Source organism: Aquila chrysaetos, chromosome 20 (genome assembly GCF_900496995.4).
Source record: "Aquila chrysaetos chrysaetos chromosome 20, bAquChr1.4, whole genome shotgun sequence".
Taxonomy (NCBI): domain Eukaryota; kingdom Metazoa; phylum Chordata; class Aves; order Accipitriformes; family Accipitridae; genus Aquila; species Aquila chrysaetos.
The window spans coordinates 2,154,786-2,176,041 of record NC_044023.1 but is presented as its reverse complement, the minus strand read 5'-3'; the positions used below and the strand labels follow the sequence as shown (position 1 = coordinate 2,176,041).

The following is a 21,256-nucleotide window of genomic DNA, read 5'->3' as shown; positions in this document are numbered from 1 at the left end:
ACAAGAGTAGACTGCATGCATCTGTCCATATATATCGCACTATAGTTATTTCATTATTAAACATTGTACCTCTCAAAACATCATCAAATGTTTTCAAAATATTTTCAAACTGCTATTATTATAAATCACGCCTATAAAGCTAAGTAAAACAGTGACCAGTTTTTGTGACTACTGATGTAAAAATTTCTTGGACAGACATTGTATTTCCTTGAACTGCATATAAAATTCTACCACCAATTCTGTCACCCCATTGTGAGGAATCTTTAGGGCTGAATGCGTTCTTCACAGATAAAACAATTTTGCTGCAGTATGTCTTGTACTACCGCCCTCCAGGTACGATATATAACAGTGATCTGAAGAGAGGGACAACAAAATCACTTAATTGGGAGATTTAAAATGTGGTGAGATTCATCTCTGTTAAACAGCCTTTTCTGCTGTTTCTGATTAATATTAGTTTTTCAGCAGCAATAATATATCAAATTTGTAAGAAATATATGTACTTTAGGGAATAAAATGCGTGATGTCTTGTGAAGAACGATTTACAGCAGTGGCTGATATTACAAAGTTTGGGAAGCTTGTTAATGCTGAAATGTAAGTGACAGCATTCCTAGCTGCATTTCCCCCCTAAGAATGCAGTTCCTCCTATAATAGAGGAAAACTGTATTAATTCTAGATTTCTGGTCTATCTGTAATTGTGTAACAGGGTATACGAAATGTCAGCAGTTACAGAACAGACATATTTCTCTTTCCTCAAAAAGCAAAGCAGATGTACAGAAAAATCTGCAAGTAAGGTATTATAGTATGTAGTACAAGATGTTTTACTTCATGCGTGTCTTCAGGTACTTAACTTGGTCTCTTACTCAAAAGAGAAGGACCATGTATCCTGTTGATATCCTTTACGTTTATATTCTGGCAATTGAGCTCTTTTAGACTTGAATTTTTTTTTCCCCCCAAAATTTTTTTTTCCCCAAAAAATTGTCCCCAAAAAGAATCATTAGCATGGCAGGGATTTATTTTTCATATTTCTTAAATAACTTCAGATCCTTTTAATATTTTCAGAAGCGTGATATTTGCAAAAAACAGATTTCTGGATAAGGCCCAACTTCTGAAGCAGAAAGCAGTTGCTGGTCCTCCAGTTAATTCAACTTCAAAAAAAACTAAGAAAACAAATGATAATGTGGGAAATGTGACATATGGAGCAGACGAAACAGCTACCACAAATGGTAAGTTCTGGATGGAACTATGGACTAGATTTGAAAAGGTAGATATGGAATTCTGTTTATCTTCTTTTTTTTTAAAGAATTCAAGGTTAAAACAAAAAAAGAGTTATTGGACCTGTGCTTTAGTCTCATCTCTGCTGTGAGCTTTCTGTGTTTCTTCAGCAGCTAATAAAACTTTCTTTTTCAGTTTCCTTAGCTTGTAGTGTGAAACAGGGATGATGATGGTCCTTTTCTACCACTTGGGGTGTTCCAGGGGTGAAGTGATGGATATTTGCAGGGGACTTGGGTGTGCAGTGATGAAATTTGTAAAACAGTTAAAGAGTAATGTTGGAGCTAAAACAACTATTCCAACTGCAAAACTATCAAGCTGTTGTTTCGTATCACTTGCATTGCTTTTCCTACTAGAGGGCAGGTTTTGATCTGTAGTTTACGGCCCATTTTTATTTCTGGTGCTAGTTCATTATGTTAAATGAAAAACCACAGCCCCACTGAGTGATATTTTGCTCTCTCATCTGTAGCTTACAATTGACGAAGGCCCTGTGAAAGATGGAAGGAGATGATAACCGCTGTGATAATGGACATTAGAGCATATATTAACTCGCCCGCGTTAAATAGCATGCTTGTCTGGGCAAAAACTAGCACGGCATTGCAGGGTTGCAGTACGCATTGCCCCCAGTACACATTATACAAAGTACATTTGCTTATCAATAAGCATCACCAGGCATGAATGATAACATTCAGTTGTAGTACCATTCTGTCAAAATAAGTGAATGCACCAATAGCATCAACCGAATCTTTACTTGACAACTGTTTCCTGTTGCTGTCCACTGTGGCAGAGTTTGGTGCTCCTGCTTTTATGGACAGACCTTTTGAAGAGTAGTAAAGAAAACACTAATGCAGAATGGGGCAGGCGTTTTGGAGCCCTCCTGTGTGCGGTGGTGGGCAGCTCAGGTTGCAGCAGGAGGTGTGTTTGAAGAGCTTAACCCTCAACCACATCTGCTCCCTTTACCCTGTGGCTCTGGTTTGGTCTTTCTTTCCCGTGACTCTGAAGACCCGTGACTTATGTCATCATTCTCTCTCAAACTTCCATACGCTATTTCTTCAAAATTAAGGCAGTTGGAACTTTCATTTACAAGCTTTCGATAAACAATTACGCACTTTGTAGGGAGTTCTCTATGTTATCATTTTGCTTTTGTTCAGAGTGGACTGTTTTTTTTCTGCAGTGTAATTTTGGTACTGCTAATATGTCATGTCACATTACTGTTGTTATTAAAAGATAAAGCTTAGTAATATGTTGCACACCTCTCTATCCTTCCATTTGACTGTTAAATTTGTCCTTAAAACATTCTGCCATTCCTTTTATTATGGGAATAATAATAAATCAGGACCAGCAGCATTAATATTTTTGCAGTTCTTTTAAGTTGCTGTGTTCACTTGCTACAATTTGTCAAACTTAAACTACTTGTGCTGAAATTCTGTCCTTGCTTGGTTAACTGATGGGACAAAGCATCTGAAGCTAGGATTTATACACTTGAGGCTAGGACTGACTGTGCTTTTACTAGTTGGATAAAGACTGGATCTGGGCAAAAGGAATTTGGGAATAATTACTTAGCCTCTAAGAAAATGACAAAGATGAAGGAGTTTATTTTCATGGTATCCTCGTGAGGTAAAGGAATGACAATATTCCTGTTTTGTAGCTGTGAAGTTACAAAATACCGGTTTCTGGAAACAATAGAATGCATATCACAAAGAGTACTGTATATGTGTCATAATGCATGTATGCAAGGAAAGAATAGTAAGGTGGCAAAGATAAATTTAATGTTGGTAATTCCAGTGGTTGCTGTTGCAAATTTAACTTTCTTGTAAAGTAGGGATTCCATATGTAGTGTAGTGGACTGTGCAATGGAAAATTGAGCATATTGAAATACTAGCCTAAGTTGGTGTCAAAGTGTATAATCAATGTCTTTTTCTAAGGACGATACTGAATTATGCCACCTACTGCAGTAAATTTAAAATTATTTCTTTGATTAATTGCAAGAAAATGTCTCCTCCTTCCTACTCAGTCCAACCCTGCCTCCCTTCCATCAACAGGTAGAAGAGGTTCTGGTCCTAAAAGAAACATTGATACTACTATGGCAGAGAAATATGGCATTGCTTCACTGCAGTTAGATGTCATGCCTCTCCTCTCAGGTATTATTCTGTTAGGGAGGGAGTGACACGCTAGGCGTACTCCATGTCTCCTCCTCTGAAGTGTCTGTGCTGGTGGGTCTGCCTGGTGGAAACTGGCTTGAAAGATCCCTAGGGAATTTCACATTCTGGGTAAAAACTGTCTGGTTAAGAAAGATTTGGGATTTGGTTTAGATCTGGGGGAGACTGAACGTGTTCAGAGGTCTGTGTGCTCTGAAGGGCAGGATGTCAAAAATACTTCTGCCCTGTACGTACATCTAAGCTCTTGTATCCTGTTTGATTTAGAAGGTGTTGAAAGTGGGATATTGGTCAGAGTAGAGTGCGTTATTTCTGTGGTTTTCTGACTGTGACTAGATTAACATTCATTATTAATATAAGTTGTCCTATTTTTGTGTGTAGTGAGTTAAAACTCCCCTTTGTTTTGTGCACGCAGACAAAAATAGGCATACATTATGCAGCATGGAACTCAGCTGCCGAGTGTATGGATGTGCCAAAGCTGCCAGTTTGTTTAAAGGTGCTTGTTTGCCTTTAACAGAGTTTAATTTTGATGAAGAGTTTCTGGACTGCTTTAATTTTTGTGTTTATGTGAACTGTATATTTGCAGCTTTAAAAAGAAATAAACTTGTGTGCGCTTTCAGCAGTTAGCCCAAGTGGGGGTTCTGATACTGCTTTGAAGAGTATTTTCTTCCTACTGTAGAAGATAAATAATATTTGAAGCAGTTAAAACAACACTTCTATTTTAATACAAATTCAGTGGAGGTTTGTAATTAATTGCATCAAATATGGGTGCCTTGATGGGATTGCTTCTGTAACAATATTTAATTTTCTATATTTAAAAAGGAGAAAAGTCAGTGATCAGTCGTCTGGCAGAAAATAATGCTAAAATTTTAGATGCTTACATGACTTTCACTGTGGAAACACCTCTTCTGTCTGAAAGACAAAGACATGAATTAAATCCACTGATTATAAGGATTAATTCAGCTACCTGCCTCCCAAACACACCTGTACCAATAGAAGTGCTGCAGGTAACACATACCGCTACTTCTTTCTGAAGGAATTTCCTTGTTACGCTCAAGTAGCTTTGCTTAAAATATGGGCATGGTTTTAAAGATAACTTTCCTTATTAGTAGCAAAATTGGAGAATATGACTAACATGTTTCCTGAAAAACATGTGGCCAGATTAGTGCCTACATATCATAGGCACTGGCAGCAAAACAGCAATCCTTGTGTTTTCCAAGGGCAATAATTTATATATAGTTATCCTATTTTGATTTCTGAGCAGTGGATCTTGAGTAAACCAGAGATCTAGTTCAGTTGCAGTGCTATATTGTTTGAAACAATTCGCTGACAGGTCAGTGCGTGTTGTCTTGCTTGTTAGGACAACTTCTATTCCTGTGTTAAAAATACCATTTCACTTAAAAAAATAGCAAATGTTTCACACCTTAAAAAATGCTGTGCACGAAAGAAGTTCTATATTGGTGACAATATAAAGTTTTTGGTCTTATATTTGTAAATTTTGAGAGATGAGTTAGAAAATATGTTCTTTTGTCAAATGGTTGCATTTTTAGGCTTAAAGAAATGTTATTTTAAAAAGGCTCTTTTCTGAGCATTTTATATTGTTGATGTGAAAATGAAATTTAAAGTCAAAGACCTTTGATTTCAGGAGCTATTTTGTTGATCCCTGTCTGAGGTGGAATTATAAGGGAATAGTATATGAAAGATCTGGTTCACATTAGTAGGATGTTTTGTTATTGTTTTTATGAAAATAGTTTAATAATATTATGTCAGGAACTTTATAATGGTGCATACAGTTCTGTGGTGGAGTTCTACACTGCAGGGCTTATGACAGGCTAGGCGAACTGGCTTAGCATTTACGAAGAGAAACAGGGAAGATGTCAGTAACTGCGCAACGTAATAAATAATGGAGAAAAAACCCACTCTGTAGTTTCTAATGCGATTTGCAGAGTGACCACAGAAGTTTTGACTTTGTTTCCCTTGCCAGGTGGAATACTGTATGAAATAATGAACTGTTTCAGATTTGCAGTTGTCAGGATAGTCCTTGACAGGTAGCCTCCACTCCATGCAGGCTGCCGTAATACTAATGGATGCTAACATGGAGGAACCGCAACAAGTATTGTGGAATGAATCCCCCTGTTTGCTTCCCCAGATTTGTAAACAAATGGCTAATAATGAAGATCATACAGTCCATTCCCTACAGTATCTCCATTCCCTACAGTATCTCTGGATACTTGTTGAATTTCATAACTTCTAGCTATAGGCATTTATTTTAGGCCTCGAATCCTACAGATGAATGCATAAGGAGAAACAAAAAAGATCTAGGAGCCATTGCAGTCCCCAGCATGCTCCTTTAATGATCTAGAAACAATGAGAGTTTTTCAGACACATTTGGAAAGTCAACAAAGTTGAGGACAGGCAAATGAAGGGGACAGTATATTCCCAACACGCAGGATCCAGACATGTAGAATGGCCTCTGCTGCCTTGGAAGACCATAGTTTGTGTTACAAAGTACATCCCCCATACCTTCTTTACTAGAAAAGCTGATTGTTCTGTGGGGTTAAAAATAAAAAGGAAAAAGGTTAACGCTGCAAATATCTCTTTCTCCTCATCTTTTTGTTCTTTAGAGATTGTGTGTTCCCACCTACTGCAAATACAAATTTCATAACTTTCCACCTCATCAAACTCATGGACAAGTCCATGGAACTCACGTCTACTTTAAGGATGTTAATGTACTTCTAACAGGGACGATGAAACCTGGGGAATTACAGAGGTGTCTTAGAGGTCCACCTTTGGAGATTGAAGTTCATGACCGGGATAGAAACATGGAAAACAACACAAAAAAGCCCTGTTTGTTTGGGGAAGATGATGCAGATGAAAAAGTGGGTAAGGTGAGCTTCCTTGCTTGCAAATCCACAATCTGTAATTCTTTTACAAAGAACAAAGTGTGGCATCCACATGGGGTAGCTAAAGTCAGTCTAACTGATTTATTGTTGGGTAGAAAGTACTTGGCTATCAGTGCTCCCATTCGTAGCTGCTCAGCTCCAAATGCAGCTGCTTTCAGTGAGCAGGATGAAAAAAAGAAGAGAACAGGATCAGTGAGTAGTTCTTCCCTGCTACCTATGGGACATTATCTGGAATCAGACTCACTTTTGAAAGTAAGAGTGGAAATAGCTGTGCCGTTGGCAATGCATGCAGAAATTGCTGATGCTCAAGTCACAGATTGCCCATACAGTTGTATAATCTACATTTTTGACTACAATAATTCATCTTTATTACATGATTTGGTGGAAGAAATTACAGAAATCAATGCTAAAGCCCTCCAGCTGGACTGCTATCCTGTACACTTAATCGGAATGGCTCTTGTTGCATTAAAACTGAAAACCACACTTGAGAAAGTTTCTGAGTTGGATATTGTTACTGGTTTTCACTTATTGGATGGAGCAACTCATGTCCTTGTCTTGGAGGGATTAAAAGACAAAGCAATCAGGAGACTATGGGATAGACACTTTGAAAGGTAGGAGATTTTGCCATTTTTCATCAGTTATTTCCTTAGATTCAGAGGTTTTAATTTGATTTATACCTCCCCCATCCCTTTCTATACAAAGATATATGGGCAACTACATAGTTGATGCTTTCTGTGAGGTTTTAGTGGATGAGAGTCCCAGTGGCTGCTTCACTTGAGGCATAATCTTCTCATCTTTATCATGTGACACCACAGGTCATCCATGTAAAGTTTAAAGGATGGCAGCATGTACTTTTTTTTGTTAAGCTGCTACTTGGTTTGTGGAAACAGCACTATAATCTGCCAATTCTGAGTAACAACAAAAATACTTAATGGGATCTAAAACAAAATAGTCACTATGAGGAAGCTGGACTTCAAGCTGTTTCTTCTTTTGAGTTTAGGGGAAAATGTGACAAATTCAAAGAGAATGTCTCACTCAAATTTCATGCCTAAAAAATAATTTATATTTTTTCCAGCACTGTAGCATGTTTTTAAAGCTTTCCTGTGGTGGTTTGTTGTTTTTTTTTTTTTTTTTAAATGCAAGGCACTTCATTGCAGTTACTGTAGTTATTTATTGCATGAAAGGTTGTCTCTTGTCAGTGCTCACCTGTAACCTAAATTGAAGCTTTGTTTTATTGCTGCAGTATCAATTCTGGTATTTGTAGTAGAAATATTTATATAATGCTTTTGTAGCGGTAATAAGGGTGTTAAAGGGCACAACACTGGTGGAACTGAGGTGAGCTTCCTTTCAGATGTTTGCCATGTGGCTTAAAAAGAAAACATATGCAACTCAGTTATGTTGTGAGAGTTTTGATATTTGCTTTGTAATTTTGTCCAAAATAATTTTTTCAGAACAGTTCATGTGAAGAGAAGGCCGTAAGAGGTTCCATCTAAAGGACAAAAGCGGAGCAGTTTCATTAGAGAGAGTAATTGTGCTGCAGAACTGAGGAAACCTGAGATAGGGCCTGATTGTTTTAACCTTGTGATTGGGGTACTTTGTTACAGAACTTACAGACATGAAGACGGACAACTGGAGATACTGTATAACTCACAACTGTCTTTCCATCAGCGCCGGTATACAGACCTGGAAGCTATCTTTTATCATTTCCGCCTCTGTCAGCCCCTCTTCACTATAACAAAAGAGCCTCTGCTTTATGTCAGAGGTATGGTTCCTTGGGCATGTTTCCAAGCCCTGTCCAGGTATGACTCGTCCAGATTCATAGTCAAGAAATTAGGAAATGAAATAGTTAGTGAAATGAAATAGAGTGAATAGTTAATACAAAAAATAATACTCTTGGATATCTTTTCCCTGATGAAAGCAGTCTGTGGGCCCGATGGGTAATTCAGATTTTAGATCAGGTGTGGTAAGACAGAAGAGCATGGTTTTCTAACTGCTGACATAGTGGTATTGGTGAGCCCACTTTTAGTTTGGGCAGGAGTTAATAATTTGTAAAAAAGAGAGGTATATCAGTAGGATAGTATATAAGAAAATATCTGAATATAATACAAATAGAAGAAAGAGAAAATTTCAGTGTCAGAAGCATCAGCTGGGAAGGATTTACTTCTCTGCTCTGTTCTCATAGAGGTGGTGTAGGATGGAGTAATGGAGGAGGCCAAATAGGACTTGGTAGAGCCAGAAAGTCCCTTAAACTAAGTGGGGAATTCTAAGAACTGTTTTCCTACAGTAACTAGGGAAAGGAAGAGTTCTGTGAGAGTCAGGAGAATATGTTTCCTGTTCCTGGCTTTTTGTTTGGGGGTTTTGCTGCATGAGTTATTGCTGGATCTCTGCCAGGTTGCTCACTTTGTCAGCATGCAGGTATTCACAGCTGTTTGCCTTAAAGCATCTTTGATATTACACCTTGTGAGATGGCTTAAAGAAAAAGAAAGTGGGTGAAGTCTTATGTGCATACATTTCTATCTATCTATTTTACTAATCTATGAAAAGATTTCTATGTGTGGTTTTTTTTTGTTTGTTTATTTGTAAATTAAGACACATCTGTTGAGAGGTGGAAAAAGGTACCATCCATCTTTGGTATGAGCAACTTGGGTTTAGAAAGCAGAGATGTACTGTGATTACTTTCTTTCTTGCTAGAAATATACTGGCTTGTTTAGATCAACTTCTGAACTGAAATCCTGCAAAGCTTATTTGAAATGAATGGGAACATTTAGTCCTGAGACAAGAAAGAGTGAATGTCTCCTAGACATCAGTCTGATTTCATTAAAAAATCTTGTTAATGTGCAATAATATACACGCAATCTCATAGCAGCCTTACCCCTTGCCCTCCCACATGCTTGCTTTTTGGTAAAACATATTCAGTATTATGTATGGATTACCTGTCTACTACAAGTTTTATTTTGTATATGTCAAGGCAGTTGCTGAAAAATGAATGCAGTACACCTCTAATCTAGCAGGCTGGTTTAGTATACCTATCTGTTTCCCCTTGTTGGCTGACCTATTCAAGTGCAAGAACTGTTTATTTGCTGACAACTTATGAAACTTAACTTCATTAAGCTAATGAAGAGCCAGGCCTTTACACTTCAAGTTCTGAAGTATATTCATTCTAATGATCTGCATGTAACTTGGGTACCTCTTCACATATCTGTAATTTGTTTCATGTTTATTCTGTGAGATGGTGAGGAAAAGAATACAATATGAAGGTGACTGGTGGCCATCACTGTGATGTCCTTAAAAGTCCCTTTTTATTTTTTTTTCTTTGATGATGGTTGGTAAGTACCTTTCTTCCTTAACCTATGTGCTGGCAATATTTGAGGTAGAAAATAACATAATACTGCATATTTTAGATGCTTGGTAGTTAATTTTCTTGTGAAATTTTACTGTAGTATGTCCTGTCTAAAAAAAGAGAAAATTAAATCAGCAGGTTAGCTGCTGTACACAACTTGCTAGATAGCTGCAGCTCAGGTTCCTGCAGTGAAAGTGAAGGTTTTGGGATGGCTGGGATAATTTGAAATGCAGGGGTTATTTTTCCACTAGAGAGAAGTGAAGCTGCAGGAATGATTACTATACTTCATAGTACTCATTGCTATAAAATTACAGAGAACCTCAGTAAAAGCATCTTTTGTGGCTGAGACAATGTCCTTCTAGACACCAGCTCTTTTCAGCAACCCACCATCACAGATTGGTGAATCATGTCTGCCAGGCTTTGGGTGTTAGTCCTTTTTGCCATACCCTTATTCTGCTGTGGCTGTAATTATTCAGAGAAATACAAATAAATTCTTCACTGGCGTATACAGACTGTGAACTGTGTTCAAGAGCAGTATCTAACTTGCAGAACTCCTGTTTTTTTTCAGTTTGTGGTTGGCTGTAGTCAGTCAGTGGTTTCATGTGTGCACAACAGAAACTGCTGCTTCTTGATACATTTCCTTCTGCTAGAATTAGCAAGGAAAGTAATTTTAACTGTAGGAAAACTAATGCATGTGATCTATATGCACAATGTCCAATGTAATTTTTTAACATACCAATGCAAACTCTATTTGTGTCATTAATGCTGATGCAGCTTTGAAATTAAAGTTATCAGTCGCATGTATTGTTCAGAAGTAATGGTAAGAAAATAATGTTGTAGTAATTTTACAATTGAATTCTTTTACAGTACTTTGTAAAGTTACTCTGCTCAAATAAAGAATAGCTATGTGATAAATGATTAACAAATTTCCACTTTTGGCAAGGAATCATAATACTATGTTTGGCTATCAGGTGAGTCACTTTATTTCATGGCCTCTGCTATGGTCTGAGCCAGGGAGGCTGAGAATGGAATTAAGTGCATAGTTATGAAGTGTGTGTATAGTGCTCAGTAGCTGTCATGTATTTAGAACTGGTTTTGTGTTGACACTAGTCTTTTCAGGCCAAATTTAGTGAATAAACAGAAATCGCATGTGAGACAAGCGTTGTCATGAATGGCATATAGAATGAAAGTTGATCAGAACAAGATGTAAAATAGAGGTAATGCAGGATGGATTTTAGTGGACGTTCAACATAAATATGGGTCACACACTAGAACCAGTGTGCATGAAGGGAGTTTGCTTTATTGCCTTTCCAGCCCGAGGCTAGAGAAATTCAGCAACTAATCATTAACTTGCAGCTAAATCTAGTGCCAGCAACATTCCTAGAATATTCCTAGTAGGTTTATTAAACTGCTAAACTTCTTTATTGCTGCTAAATGCCAGCATATGTGAACTGACCTGAACTTCTTAATAAATAGATGTTTCAAGAAGGTTGTATAGTTTTTCCACAGTAATATTAACTGTAATGATTTGATTGCAGTAAAGTTTTTGTAAACTAATAAAATGTTGATGTCTATTTGTAGGCTCAATTACCTTTGTCACAGTAAGAGATTGAGGGATGTAATTCATGGGGATCTGCTGCCCTCAGCAGAGATGATCACAGTCTTGAGTCACGAGTATGGAGTTCCCTTAACTGATGAGGATCTCTTCACTCAGAAACCTCCTTTACTCTCATTTTCCTCTGATGATTGTACAGTACCAGGAAAAGTTAGCAGAGTGAAACAGGCAGTATATTCTTCAGTAGATAACTACAATGAAGTGTATGTGCAGCGGAAGAAAGAAATAGCAGACAAAATGTCTTTTGAGAGAAACCTTATTGTGGTGAGTAGTTTGCAATATGCGAGAGGCAAGCCTCACAGTTGCAAAACTTCATATCCTTAATCGACACCTCCTTCATCTCCTGAAACAATAACTCATTAAACTTAAAAACTTTTGGTAGGGTGTTTGTAGGTATTGTAGAAACATGATAAAAAAGTGCAGGGTAATTTTATTTTGCAAGGAGGAGACACTGTGTGAGTGGTAAGGAAACAGATTAAAGGACTTGTAATTTCTTTTTGGGTTTGGTTCCTAGTTTTCTTTGTCTCTTTCTTCTCCATAGCTCCCCCATTGTGCTTTAGCATGTCATCCATGCTTCAGATGCTTGCAGGGGGCCAAGCCGACTAAGCTCATGTGAAAATTGTGCTTTCTTCTCTTGCCGTGTGAAAGACCTTCTTGCCTTTGGGCAACCATGATGGCATTTATTCTTAACTAAATAAAATAAGCAGTTGCAGACAATGCTGAGCTGAGCTTTAAGGAAATGGTGAAGAACTTTAGAACCTCTGCTCGCTTGTTACCAGTGCCCACCTGCCCCTTCTGTTGCCTCAGAGAAAATGCATTGAAACTAAACCCTTTCCTGTTAATATAGACATCAAAGAAGGGGTATCCCGCATGTTTCCTGGGAGTCTGAATTGGATTTTGGAGTATATTGCTTAGCTGAGGACTCTAGCCATCCTGTGGTTTGTGAAGAATAGTTCTGAATGTTTTTTCCTGTATATATTTTAATACAAAGAGGTTTTGCCTGATATGTGGAAGTCTGTGTTCCTGTATAAGGGTACTGTCTTGGAGATACTGGAAGAAATTTAACTCCTAAGTAGTTCCTTTTTCAGTCTTAGTCTGTTGATAAAGGAGTATTACATAAGGCTAGAAAAGGAGACAATCGTTAAGTAATTGTTCCTGGTACTTGCATTCATAATATCATAGGAGGATGAGAGCAGCAGAGCTCTTGGGCCTAATCATTCTCTACAGATTAAGTGTAGAGTTATTTTGTTACTTGTATAAAGTTAGCAGTTTTCCCAGTGTACGTGTTTTAACCACGTTTTGTTTTATACATGCTCTTGAATCAGGAGGATAATAGAGGATCTGGGAAGTCCTCTCTAGAAAAGAAAATACGAAATTCTTTTTAAATAGTAGGTAAGGTAACCTTTCAGGCTTTTTGATTAAAAAAAAAAGGGGGGGGGGGAAGTGGATGTCACAGGGAAGTGACATCCAAAATGCAATTTTACTCGCTTGCTGTAATTGCCTATTATGGCAGAGTCTGAATTCAAAGCCATAATTACTGTAAACACAGTAGAATGATGTTTTAAAGTCAATGAATAGGTATTAGGGTTTAATTATACTGTGTCAGTAGAGAAATTTGAAGGGTTCTAATGAATGGTGTTTCCCATGTCACTGTATTTGCTGGGGTGTTAATGGAATCATAAAAATGAAAGAACTAATCTTATTTCATTTGAAGATGACGAGCATCAGCTCTCCAGAACAACTATTAGATCTGTAAGTAGAAGTCATTCTCTGGTGAGTGCTTGCCTCCAGTCTGCTGCAATTAGTCTTGCAGAATATCCTATGCGAGGGTGAAGTGGTGCTCTTTTTTTTTAATAGAGTCTTTTTGTGAAGTATTTTATTAACAAAGAGCTGTTATGTAATAAATCTATATGTAGATTTTTTTTTAGGGTTTTTTGTTTTGTTGAAGTTGGTTTTATGTTTACAGAATAATTTGATTGTTTATAATTTTTTCGTAACACTCTGAATTCCCAATTCAGACAGAACTCAAATGTAATCTCTGTTTGCAGGCTAACATCGGTGCTGTAGGCCAACTCAAAGGAAAGATGAAAAAGCCAAAGTTTGAAGCTTTCAGGATTTCTCCTGTTGATGGCAAATCTGTCTTTAACTACAGCTCTCAGAGCCTGAATTCTGCAGAACTTGCAAAGAAGCATCTTCGCCAGGAAATGGCAAAGGTAAATTGAGACACATAACTGGAACATCTTGGCTTGCTCTATGTAGTGCTTAAAAAAGAGATATTAATTAGATAGTTTCACACTAGTAACTCCCATGTTAGTGCATAGGAAGGGAAGTTGGGATCCAAAAGGATCTCAGTCTGAGGTATTCTTTGTTGCTGTGTAAAATTCTGCTCTTAATGCCATTCGTTATAGTCAAGTTGTCTCATCTCCGTGACTTGGGCTGTCAATTTGAGAGCAGACTTTGATAACTTAGGTGTTCACTTCTAGTTCTCCGTCCCACACATTTATAAGTGGGAGAATTTGAGGAATTGCAGCGTCGGTGTATGCGGTATTAAGTGATTTGAAGAACACATTTAAGAGCATATTTGAAAATCACATTTATCTGCTTTTGTTGGAATAGGTGGCTCGAATCTTAATAACAAATGCTATTTTCTTATCAGCTAGTGGAAATTACTGTAGCTCTGTGAAAACTGTTCATGATGTACCATGAACACAGTATGAACTACAGTTCCCTTTTTGCGCAAATAATATTAAAGATATTTCTTTCTGTAATTATTTTACAGAGATCCCATTATACCAATTGTCATTAAATCCATCATTGGATCATAATAGAATGAAATTTAAAAACTTTAAAAAATATTTAATGATACATATTTTGTATAATTTTGATCTATGATTACTTGCAGTCTTGAGGAAAGATATGATACTGGTTCTGTACCTTATGGACTCCTTTTCCAGCAAAGGGGAATTCACATTAACAACAACAACAACAACAAATCTTTTTTTTGTAGGAACCAAAGAACGGATTCACTTATTCTTATGAGTATCTGTCAGCCACGTTTGACCCAGTGGATGTGGTTGCTGCCTGTAAGGAATTCTCTGCAAAATCCAAGAGTATGTGGCTGTCACCAGATGGATTTGTATTTCCTGGATTTAAGAGCAGCATTGAAAGCAACCTGCACCCTCAGATGCCTGATGAGGCACGTCTGGAGGAGTTAAGTGAGGTAACAGAAAACTTAAATGAACAGTCCCAAGTGAACTCAAGCATTTTAGGAGACTTGAAAGAGGCAGGCTGCTTTAACATATGGAAGTCTTTTTTGAGGGGTACAGTCTAGGCAGCTCTTTTGAGGGTGACACCCGTATTTGCAATTTGGGTACATCAGCACCTAGCTTATCCAGGTGACAATTTGGATACACAAATTCTACCCTGAACACATACAGAAAACCCATTTGACAATATTAACTGGGTACTAACAGGTATTGATGGACTATAGAGTGCTTTATTTTACATTTACAGGTGGGGTCTAGTGTCAGAAAAATCATAATATTGCATTCTGGGTGGTTCTAGGCTGTTCTTCATGATTTACCAATCTAGTTGTGGCCTTCCTTCATGTTTCCAAATTCCGTCACTGCTTATTTTTCCTCCACCTTTTATTTATGGTTTGTATACAGTTTTATGGGGTGTTTGTTCTCCACCACTGTGTTCTCTATCAGTTTCTTCCTGCCCTGTGTCCTCTCTCCCTTCTCCTGTTCTTTACTATTTAGCTTCTAGTTTTCTGCCACTTTACTGGGTCATCAAATTGACTAGTTTACAATTCCATGTTTTGAACAGTCTTCAGCATTGTGCATACTCAAGCACACATAGTCTGCCATTAGGAAGAAAATTTGCGTTAGAATTGGCAAGGTGAGGAAATAAAGCTAATAGAACAGGGGGGTTTTGTGCAGGATCAGTAAATTCTACCAAATTAATTGAACACAGTCACAACACAGAGTGGAACAAGCTGAATTCTTGGAGACTTGTTATTGTATCTTGCAAGAATGTGTACATGTTCATTTAATTTTCAGGCTTTATTTATCTTTTTTTTCATACAAATTAAAGTAGTTTCTCAAAAAGGTTAGAGTATAGCTGAAGTGAAATGGTTAGTGAAAACAAAGTGCTTTTTTCTGATCCATCGTGCTGGAGAATGTATCTTCTCATGAAGGAGCAGAGAAGATTCACTGACCGAGAGTAACCGAAGCCAGCCAGTACAGTATAATAGCTGGTGCCTTTTGCTGAAGAGACAAAGATGAGGAGGGGAACTAGGCAGTACACGATCAAAAACTGACAAGCTGCAAAAGGAGTAGCTGGCTTACACTGCAGCAGCTGATGACTGACACTAGAGTTACTGAACTGAAATAAATGGGGGACGGTGATATTCGGTGTGGGTGTAGCAGTTGATCAGTATGTTGTATTGACCATTGGCACCTACTGGTGGGATGAGAGAGGGGAAGAGAGCTGACATCTTACCCTGAATGACACTAAGTGTAACCTGGCAGTACCAATAGGTGTGTAGCATCAGTGCTAGCCATGGAGCTGAGAGAAAAGAGGAAGGAGGCTCCTTCTGCTCAAGCAGGGACCTCACGGGCAAGACCAGCATTATATTGGACAGTGGAGATGAGATAGATAGATAGATTGATTCTGAACTTACCATTCATGTTACCTGAAAGGTGGAACAAAAGCAAAAAACGATTAGGATCTCATTCTGAAGCAGTCTGGTTCTGATACATTGCCTCTTCAACCATTCTGGTTTTCTTCTCAAACACAGAATTTGGCTATCTTCTGTAACACCATCCCTTGGGAGGCAAAAAGTTTCTTGGAGTTCTTCTGATTTCCTAAAGTATCTCCGTACAGTTTCAGCAGTGAATCAGCTATCCTTTAATGGCACGGTTTTAGGTAAAACAGTGAAAGTACAGGGCTAACAACAGACAATGGGAGTTAACTTGTAGCCTAGGAAGGATAGGTTTGTCTGAAAAACTCTAACTGGTATTTCAGCAGTGGGTAGTCAGAGGACCACAAAAAGTTGAACTCTATTTTGCAATTGTGATGATGAATATTCCTGCCACAATTCCAGTGCACATGCTTCTTCTCTCACCTGGTTCCTTGGGACACCTGGGCTCTTGGCCCCAGTAGTTTAATGATTGTATTTTTAGAAGCACTAGGACAGCTTCTGCTTTCTAAAAGCACTGTGCTTTAATATCCTCCTTGAGATGATGTATAGCTCTCGTTGTTCTGACAGTTCTGTACAGCCAGCCTACTTCTTACTGTTGGGAAAAGATAAATAACTAGCTAGGTTTTGGACTGGGTCTGTCCTCTTACAGTCTCATTGTGCAGAGGAGGATATTGATACGGAATCACATGGATGAGAGGGATGGTCCACATTCACTTGCGATTTTAGTAGCTGTGTATTAAATACAGGAAAGTGCATCAGATCCTTTATACCGCTGCAGAGAAATGTGACATAAAGATGAAATTGAATCCCCTGCCAGGTATTTCTCAAGTATACTCTAAGTGCCTGCATGTTAGATAACAGCTCAGTACTAGAGTATCAGCAGCTTGCTCACAAAATGGATTTTTGTTATTATTCATGTGTATCAAACACAACAGATTGAAAAGCTACTTACAGAGAGAAATGGTCCTGTGTAGTGAAGTCTGGACTTTGGTAAGTTCCTATTGTGGTAGTTGTTAGATTGCTACCCAAGAATCTGGCTAACTTATTTTATGTAATTCCTCCCTGGTGATTTTGGCCTAGCTTCTTAAAGGGATTCAATTTTCATTTAGAAATGGCAGGAGAATGCTCTGCATGCTAACATGGAGCCAGTGCTGTCACGAGACAGATGGAGCTGGGACAAACGGCACCTTGATTTTGATCTTTACAAGAAGCCACCTGAGCTCTTCATGACAAAAGCCCCACAGACTGGTAATGGATCTGTTGAAATTAACTAATCACAAAGCTTTTAACTTAAAGCTCTGACATATGGTCCTGAAGCTCGTTCAGTTCTGCCATCGAGGAAGGGAGTTTGAATGTAAAGGTGTTTAGCAATGAGATCCACTTACAGCAAAACTGTTCGTACTCTAACAAATGAAGCATCCTAAGATGTAAGACCTTGGCCATACTCCAATTTTACCCCTCCATTTACCCAACTTCTTAGCCTCAGTTCCTTTGCCTATAGTAAAATATTACAGGGAGGTATAGATCCTTCTTGGCTTATTCTGTAAAGCTAGCTTTGTTGGCTTCCTGATCTTCCTTTATACAGATCTTCCTTTATACAGATTGATGACAATCAGTTTTGGTTACCAAAGCCGGACAAAATGTCCCTCACAGACTGCAACCAATACCAGATAATTGGTCCAGAGGGGGCCTGAGATGAGCCAGTTAAATCTGCACACTGTCACAGCAGCCTGTAGTGTGCCTTGGTGAGGTGGTCAGTGTACAACCTCACGTTCTCCCACAAACAGTAATAGACAAAGTTTTATTTCATTATAAAACAGTATTTTGAAAAGTTTGCCATGTGTTTCTTTTTGCCCAGAACCAACTGAGATTCACTGGAATATTTACAAGCAGAAAAGAATAGATTTATTGTGGTTGCTAGAATCTTTCATCTTCGGCAACTTTTCTGCTGCCTGTTACCCTGTAACTTGCAAAACACTTGCTTAGTGCAGTTCTCAAGTGCTTCCTACAGAGAAATGCTTTTGGAAGCAGTCAGGATTAATTCCACATTCATGTGTGTTTTATGGAGCCTACAGGACAGTGAATTGTCTTTGCTGTGGGCACTAGCCATTATTCTAACAACTGTATCATTTCTTTTAGTGGAATCCTTGTGAGAAAGGGTGTTCTTTGCAACAGAGGCTTTTAGCCTACCTTTTTTAGTTCAAACAGCCACAACATATCTTTTCCATCTAACTGGTTTCCATTGCCTGGTTTTTCTTCTACAGTCTGTTGTCAGCCTTGTGAAGATGCTACTCGGATTCTGCAAACTACGTTTGATGTTACCAAGCTGAAAGCTCACCGGCGCTCCTCAGCAGCTGAGTTATCCACGTGTGGGCCGAGAGCCAGGTTTCAGCTACAGAAGCTCCGTGTACCTCCAAAATTCTCACTCAGGAAGGCAGGACCAATTTTGAAGGTAAAGGGTACCTGTCTTTGGGTACTGACCCTGGCACCTACCTTTGCACAACAACAGCTGTCCTGCACTTTGTGGAAGGCAGATAACATGTGACACTCTTAATTTAGCACAGTACTTTTGGAAGTAAAAATTTTTGTTAAAATTGGCGTTGATAGTACTGGTTGACTCAATCTTACAAAGCTCTTAGAAAAATATATATCAGCCCAGGCACAAAATGATTTTTTTTTTTTTTTTTTTTTTTTTTTTTTTTTTTAGTTCTTTGCTTTGATGCTCAGAGGTAGTGGAGGAAGGGGGAGAATTTCTGTTCAATTAACTACCTTGCCTGTCAGTGTGCAGTGGGTGAGAAAAGAAGAACAATTTTTGGCCAGCTGGCTTAGCAGCTCTAAAAGAAATTGTAATGTCCCCTAATGAAATGTAGGGGTCGAGGCACTTCTATAGACTAGATGCCAAATGTCTCGCCATGTGTTCTCTTGATTACCATAGTTCTGTATAGACGTCCTGAGTGTTGCACTTCAGCCTGGTGGTGCAAAAAATCCCCCACAGACACCCCAGTCTGCAAGACTAAAGGATTTGTGCTCATTAATATGAAAAGCTGTATGGGTGGCCTGCACCTAACTGTTCTTTTGTTGGCTGAATCATAGTCAGGGCTTGCATCTAAATGACTGACCCAAACCCTGAGCATGCTTTTAAAGCTGATTTTGATCAAAGGGACTGAAGCTTGCTGTTCGCTACAAATGCTCTAGAAAAGCAAACACAGGAACTACGAGAATGTTGGTAACAAAAGCAGAGTTAAACCTTTGAGGCCAACTCACTGCTGCCATCGTGCCTCCCTCCCCCTTTTTTTTTTTCGATATTCTGAGTGCCAGTCCTTGTATTAAATGGACACTCAGCAGCAAGCTGCCTGGCCTCCTCAGTTTACAGCGTCAGGCTTTGAACTGCGTATCCCTTTGTGCTCTCTGTGCTTGGCCTTCTGCTTTGATTTGGTTGTTCAAACTGTGAAACTTGTTCATCTTCGACTCTTTGCCTGTTTCCTATAATTCCCTTTTTGCTAGATTGCATATAAATATGCTATTTGCTTATTAGATAACTTAACTTATATCTATCTTGCACTTAATGACATCATTCTAATTATGGCACTAAGACTTGACTCTGTCAAATCCCCAGTTTCTTGAGCACATTTTTCAAGCCTTCCAACTATAGCTGATGGGAAGACATTTCTGTCTTGCCTCACTAAATTGGTTACTCTTTTGCAAAAAAGACAATCTTTTACAAAGGATGTTATGTGCATTAAGTTCCATGGGTCTGCTTTGGAAGAAAGATTAAAAAAAAACCCCAAAACCAAACAACAACAAAACCCTCCTGATATATTTTTAGTTCTTGCTTTTAATAATTTCTAAACTAGCCTCCTTTTCCAGTACAGTGTTTTAATTCTGACAGAAAAAGAAAGAGAACGTCCTTGCTGGATGATGTGGCTTGCTGAAGGAACATAGAATTTAACCATGCTGGATATATTAAAGCTAAACATGCAGTGTCACATTATCACAACATCATTTACTTTCTGATTATTTTTATGTAAGTTTGTCTTCAGAAAGGTGAGCACAGTATCTCAGCTCCACTAGATAGTTTAGTGCCATTGCCTTCTATTTGCACATTCTTATGCTATTGTGTTCTCTGCCGATTTGTCTCTTTTAGATCACTGCCTTCTTCACCTGATTTTTTTTTTTTTCTTTTAAATCTTTGCTGTAGCAGCTTAGAGCTGGTTGCTAAGTGCGTGCTGCAGCTTTTCCTCCCTACTATACAAGCAGTGTAATTCCCCTCCCTGTCTTCCTGACTAGGATTCCTGGCTCTCTGATGAAAGGTCGTTACCATCCGTGCAGGTCTGAGCGTTGCTGGAACACCGAGGGATCGCTGGGACTAGCCCTCGGGTGCTCCGACGCCCTTCCCAAGGTTTTGTTGTTCATCCCGGTGCACCGGGGTCCAGCCATGTACCTCCCTCCCATCGGATAACTAACTGACACAAGCTAGTCTGTCTGTCTGTGCATAGTGCCTATTCCTAGGTGCAGGCTTTGTATCTCTAACAGGATTCACTTTTTGCTATAAAAGCAAATATGGACTTTTTAAAAAAAATTTTCATTATGCAGGCTTCCTGTACCTGCTTCAAATATTGGACACTCTCTCTCAAACCATGTGCTTTATTTAGCCTTCTGTGAGTGTAATCTGATCACCTGCTTTTAGGTATGCTCACTTCTCACGTTCAAATCATGCTTCTGAGTAGATTTATTCTCTCAGATCTTGTCTGGTGCAGCTGTTTGATTACTGGGACAATTTCTGCTCAATATTTCTACTCGCTTGTTAGGCAAGCAAACCCCCTGAGGGCTGTATGACATCTGTGTGGACACTTTCAAGCTGGAGCTTTAGCTTTACTGACTAACCTGACAGTTGTGTAGGTTTTTTTTTTTTTTTTTTTTTATTTTATTTTATTTGGTTGCTTGGTTTTGGTTTTGGTTTTTTTTCACTTAACACTAGGAATCAGCTTGTGATTTGTATCTTAAAGGTTTTGAAGCACAAAGGTTGCACATAATCGCGCTTTTCTTAAAAAAAGAAAGTAAGTGATCTCAAATACAGGCTTATACGAGTGTATGCGTTTGTATGAGTTTGAGGACTGCGTGCTTTAGCTGTGTACATTTCCAACCTTGTAGTTTGCCTGTAAGGTAAATGCTCTGGGGCTCATTTATGTAATAGTATATGAGGGCACAACAGCTTTCCTCTCCTGTCCATGTTTTGGGGAATCTGTGCATTTAAAAATTGACTCACAT

General features: G+C 38.5%; 1 protein-coding gene across 10 annotated transcripts in view; it reads left to right on the top strand.

The window, feature by feature from the left end:
- CFAP92 (cilia and flagella associated protein 92 (putative)) overlaps nt 1–21,256 on the top strand; it is a 52,536-nt gene that overhangs the window by 28,619 nt on the left and 2,661 nt on the right. For 6 of the 10 annotated variants that reach the window (XR_005930927.1, XM_041118611.1, XM_041118613.1 and 3 more), the window contains 10 exons: nt 1,060–1,223; nt 3,312–3,410; nt 4,248–4,432; nt 6,050–6,939; nt 7,933–8,127; nt 11,250–11,547; nt 13,332–13,496; nt 14,291–14,503; nt 17,098–17,236; nt 18,253–18,440. Coding sequence is in view for 9 of the 10 variants with exons in the window: in XM_041118611.1 (XP_040974545.1) it covers nt 1,060–1,223; nt 3,312–3,410; nt 4,248–4,432; nt 6,050–6,939; nt 7,933–8,127; nt 11,250–11,547; nt 13,332–13,496; nt 14,291–14,503; nt 17,098–17,236; nt 18,253–18,440 (2,536 nt within the window). In the remaining variant the exon portion in view is untranslated. Of the gene's footprint in view, nt 1–1,059; nt 1,224–3,311; nt 3,411–4,247; nt 4,433–6,049; nt 6,940–7,932; nt 8,128–11,249; nt 11,548–12,608; nt 12,676–13,331; nt 13,497–14,290; nt 14,504–17,097; nt 17,237–18,252; nt 18,441–20,275; nt 20,366–21,256 lie in introns of those variants that run through there. The other 4 variants (XM_041118615.1, XM_041118614.1, XM_030043861.2 and 1 more) reach the window with 4 other exon arrangements.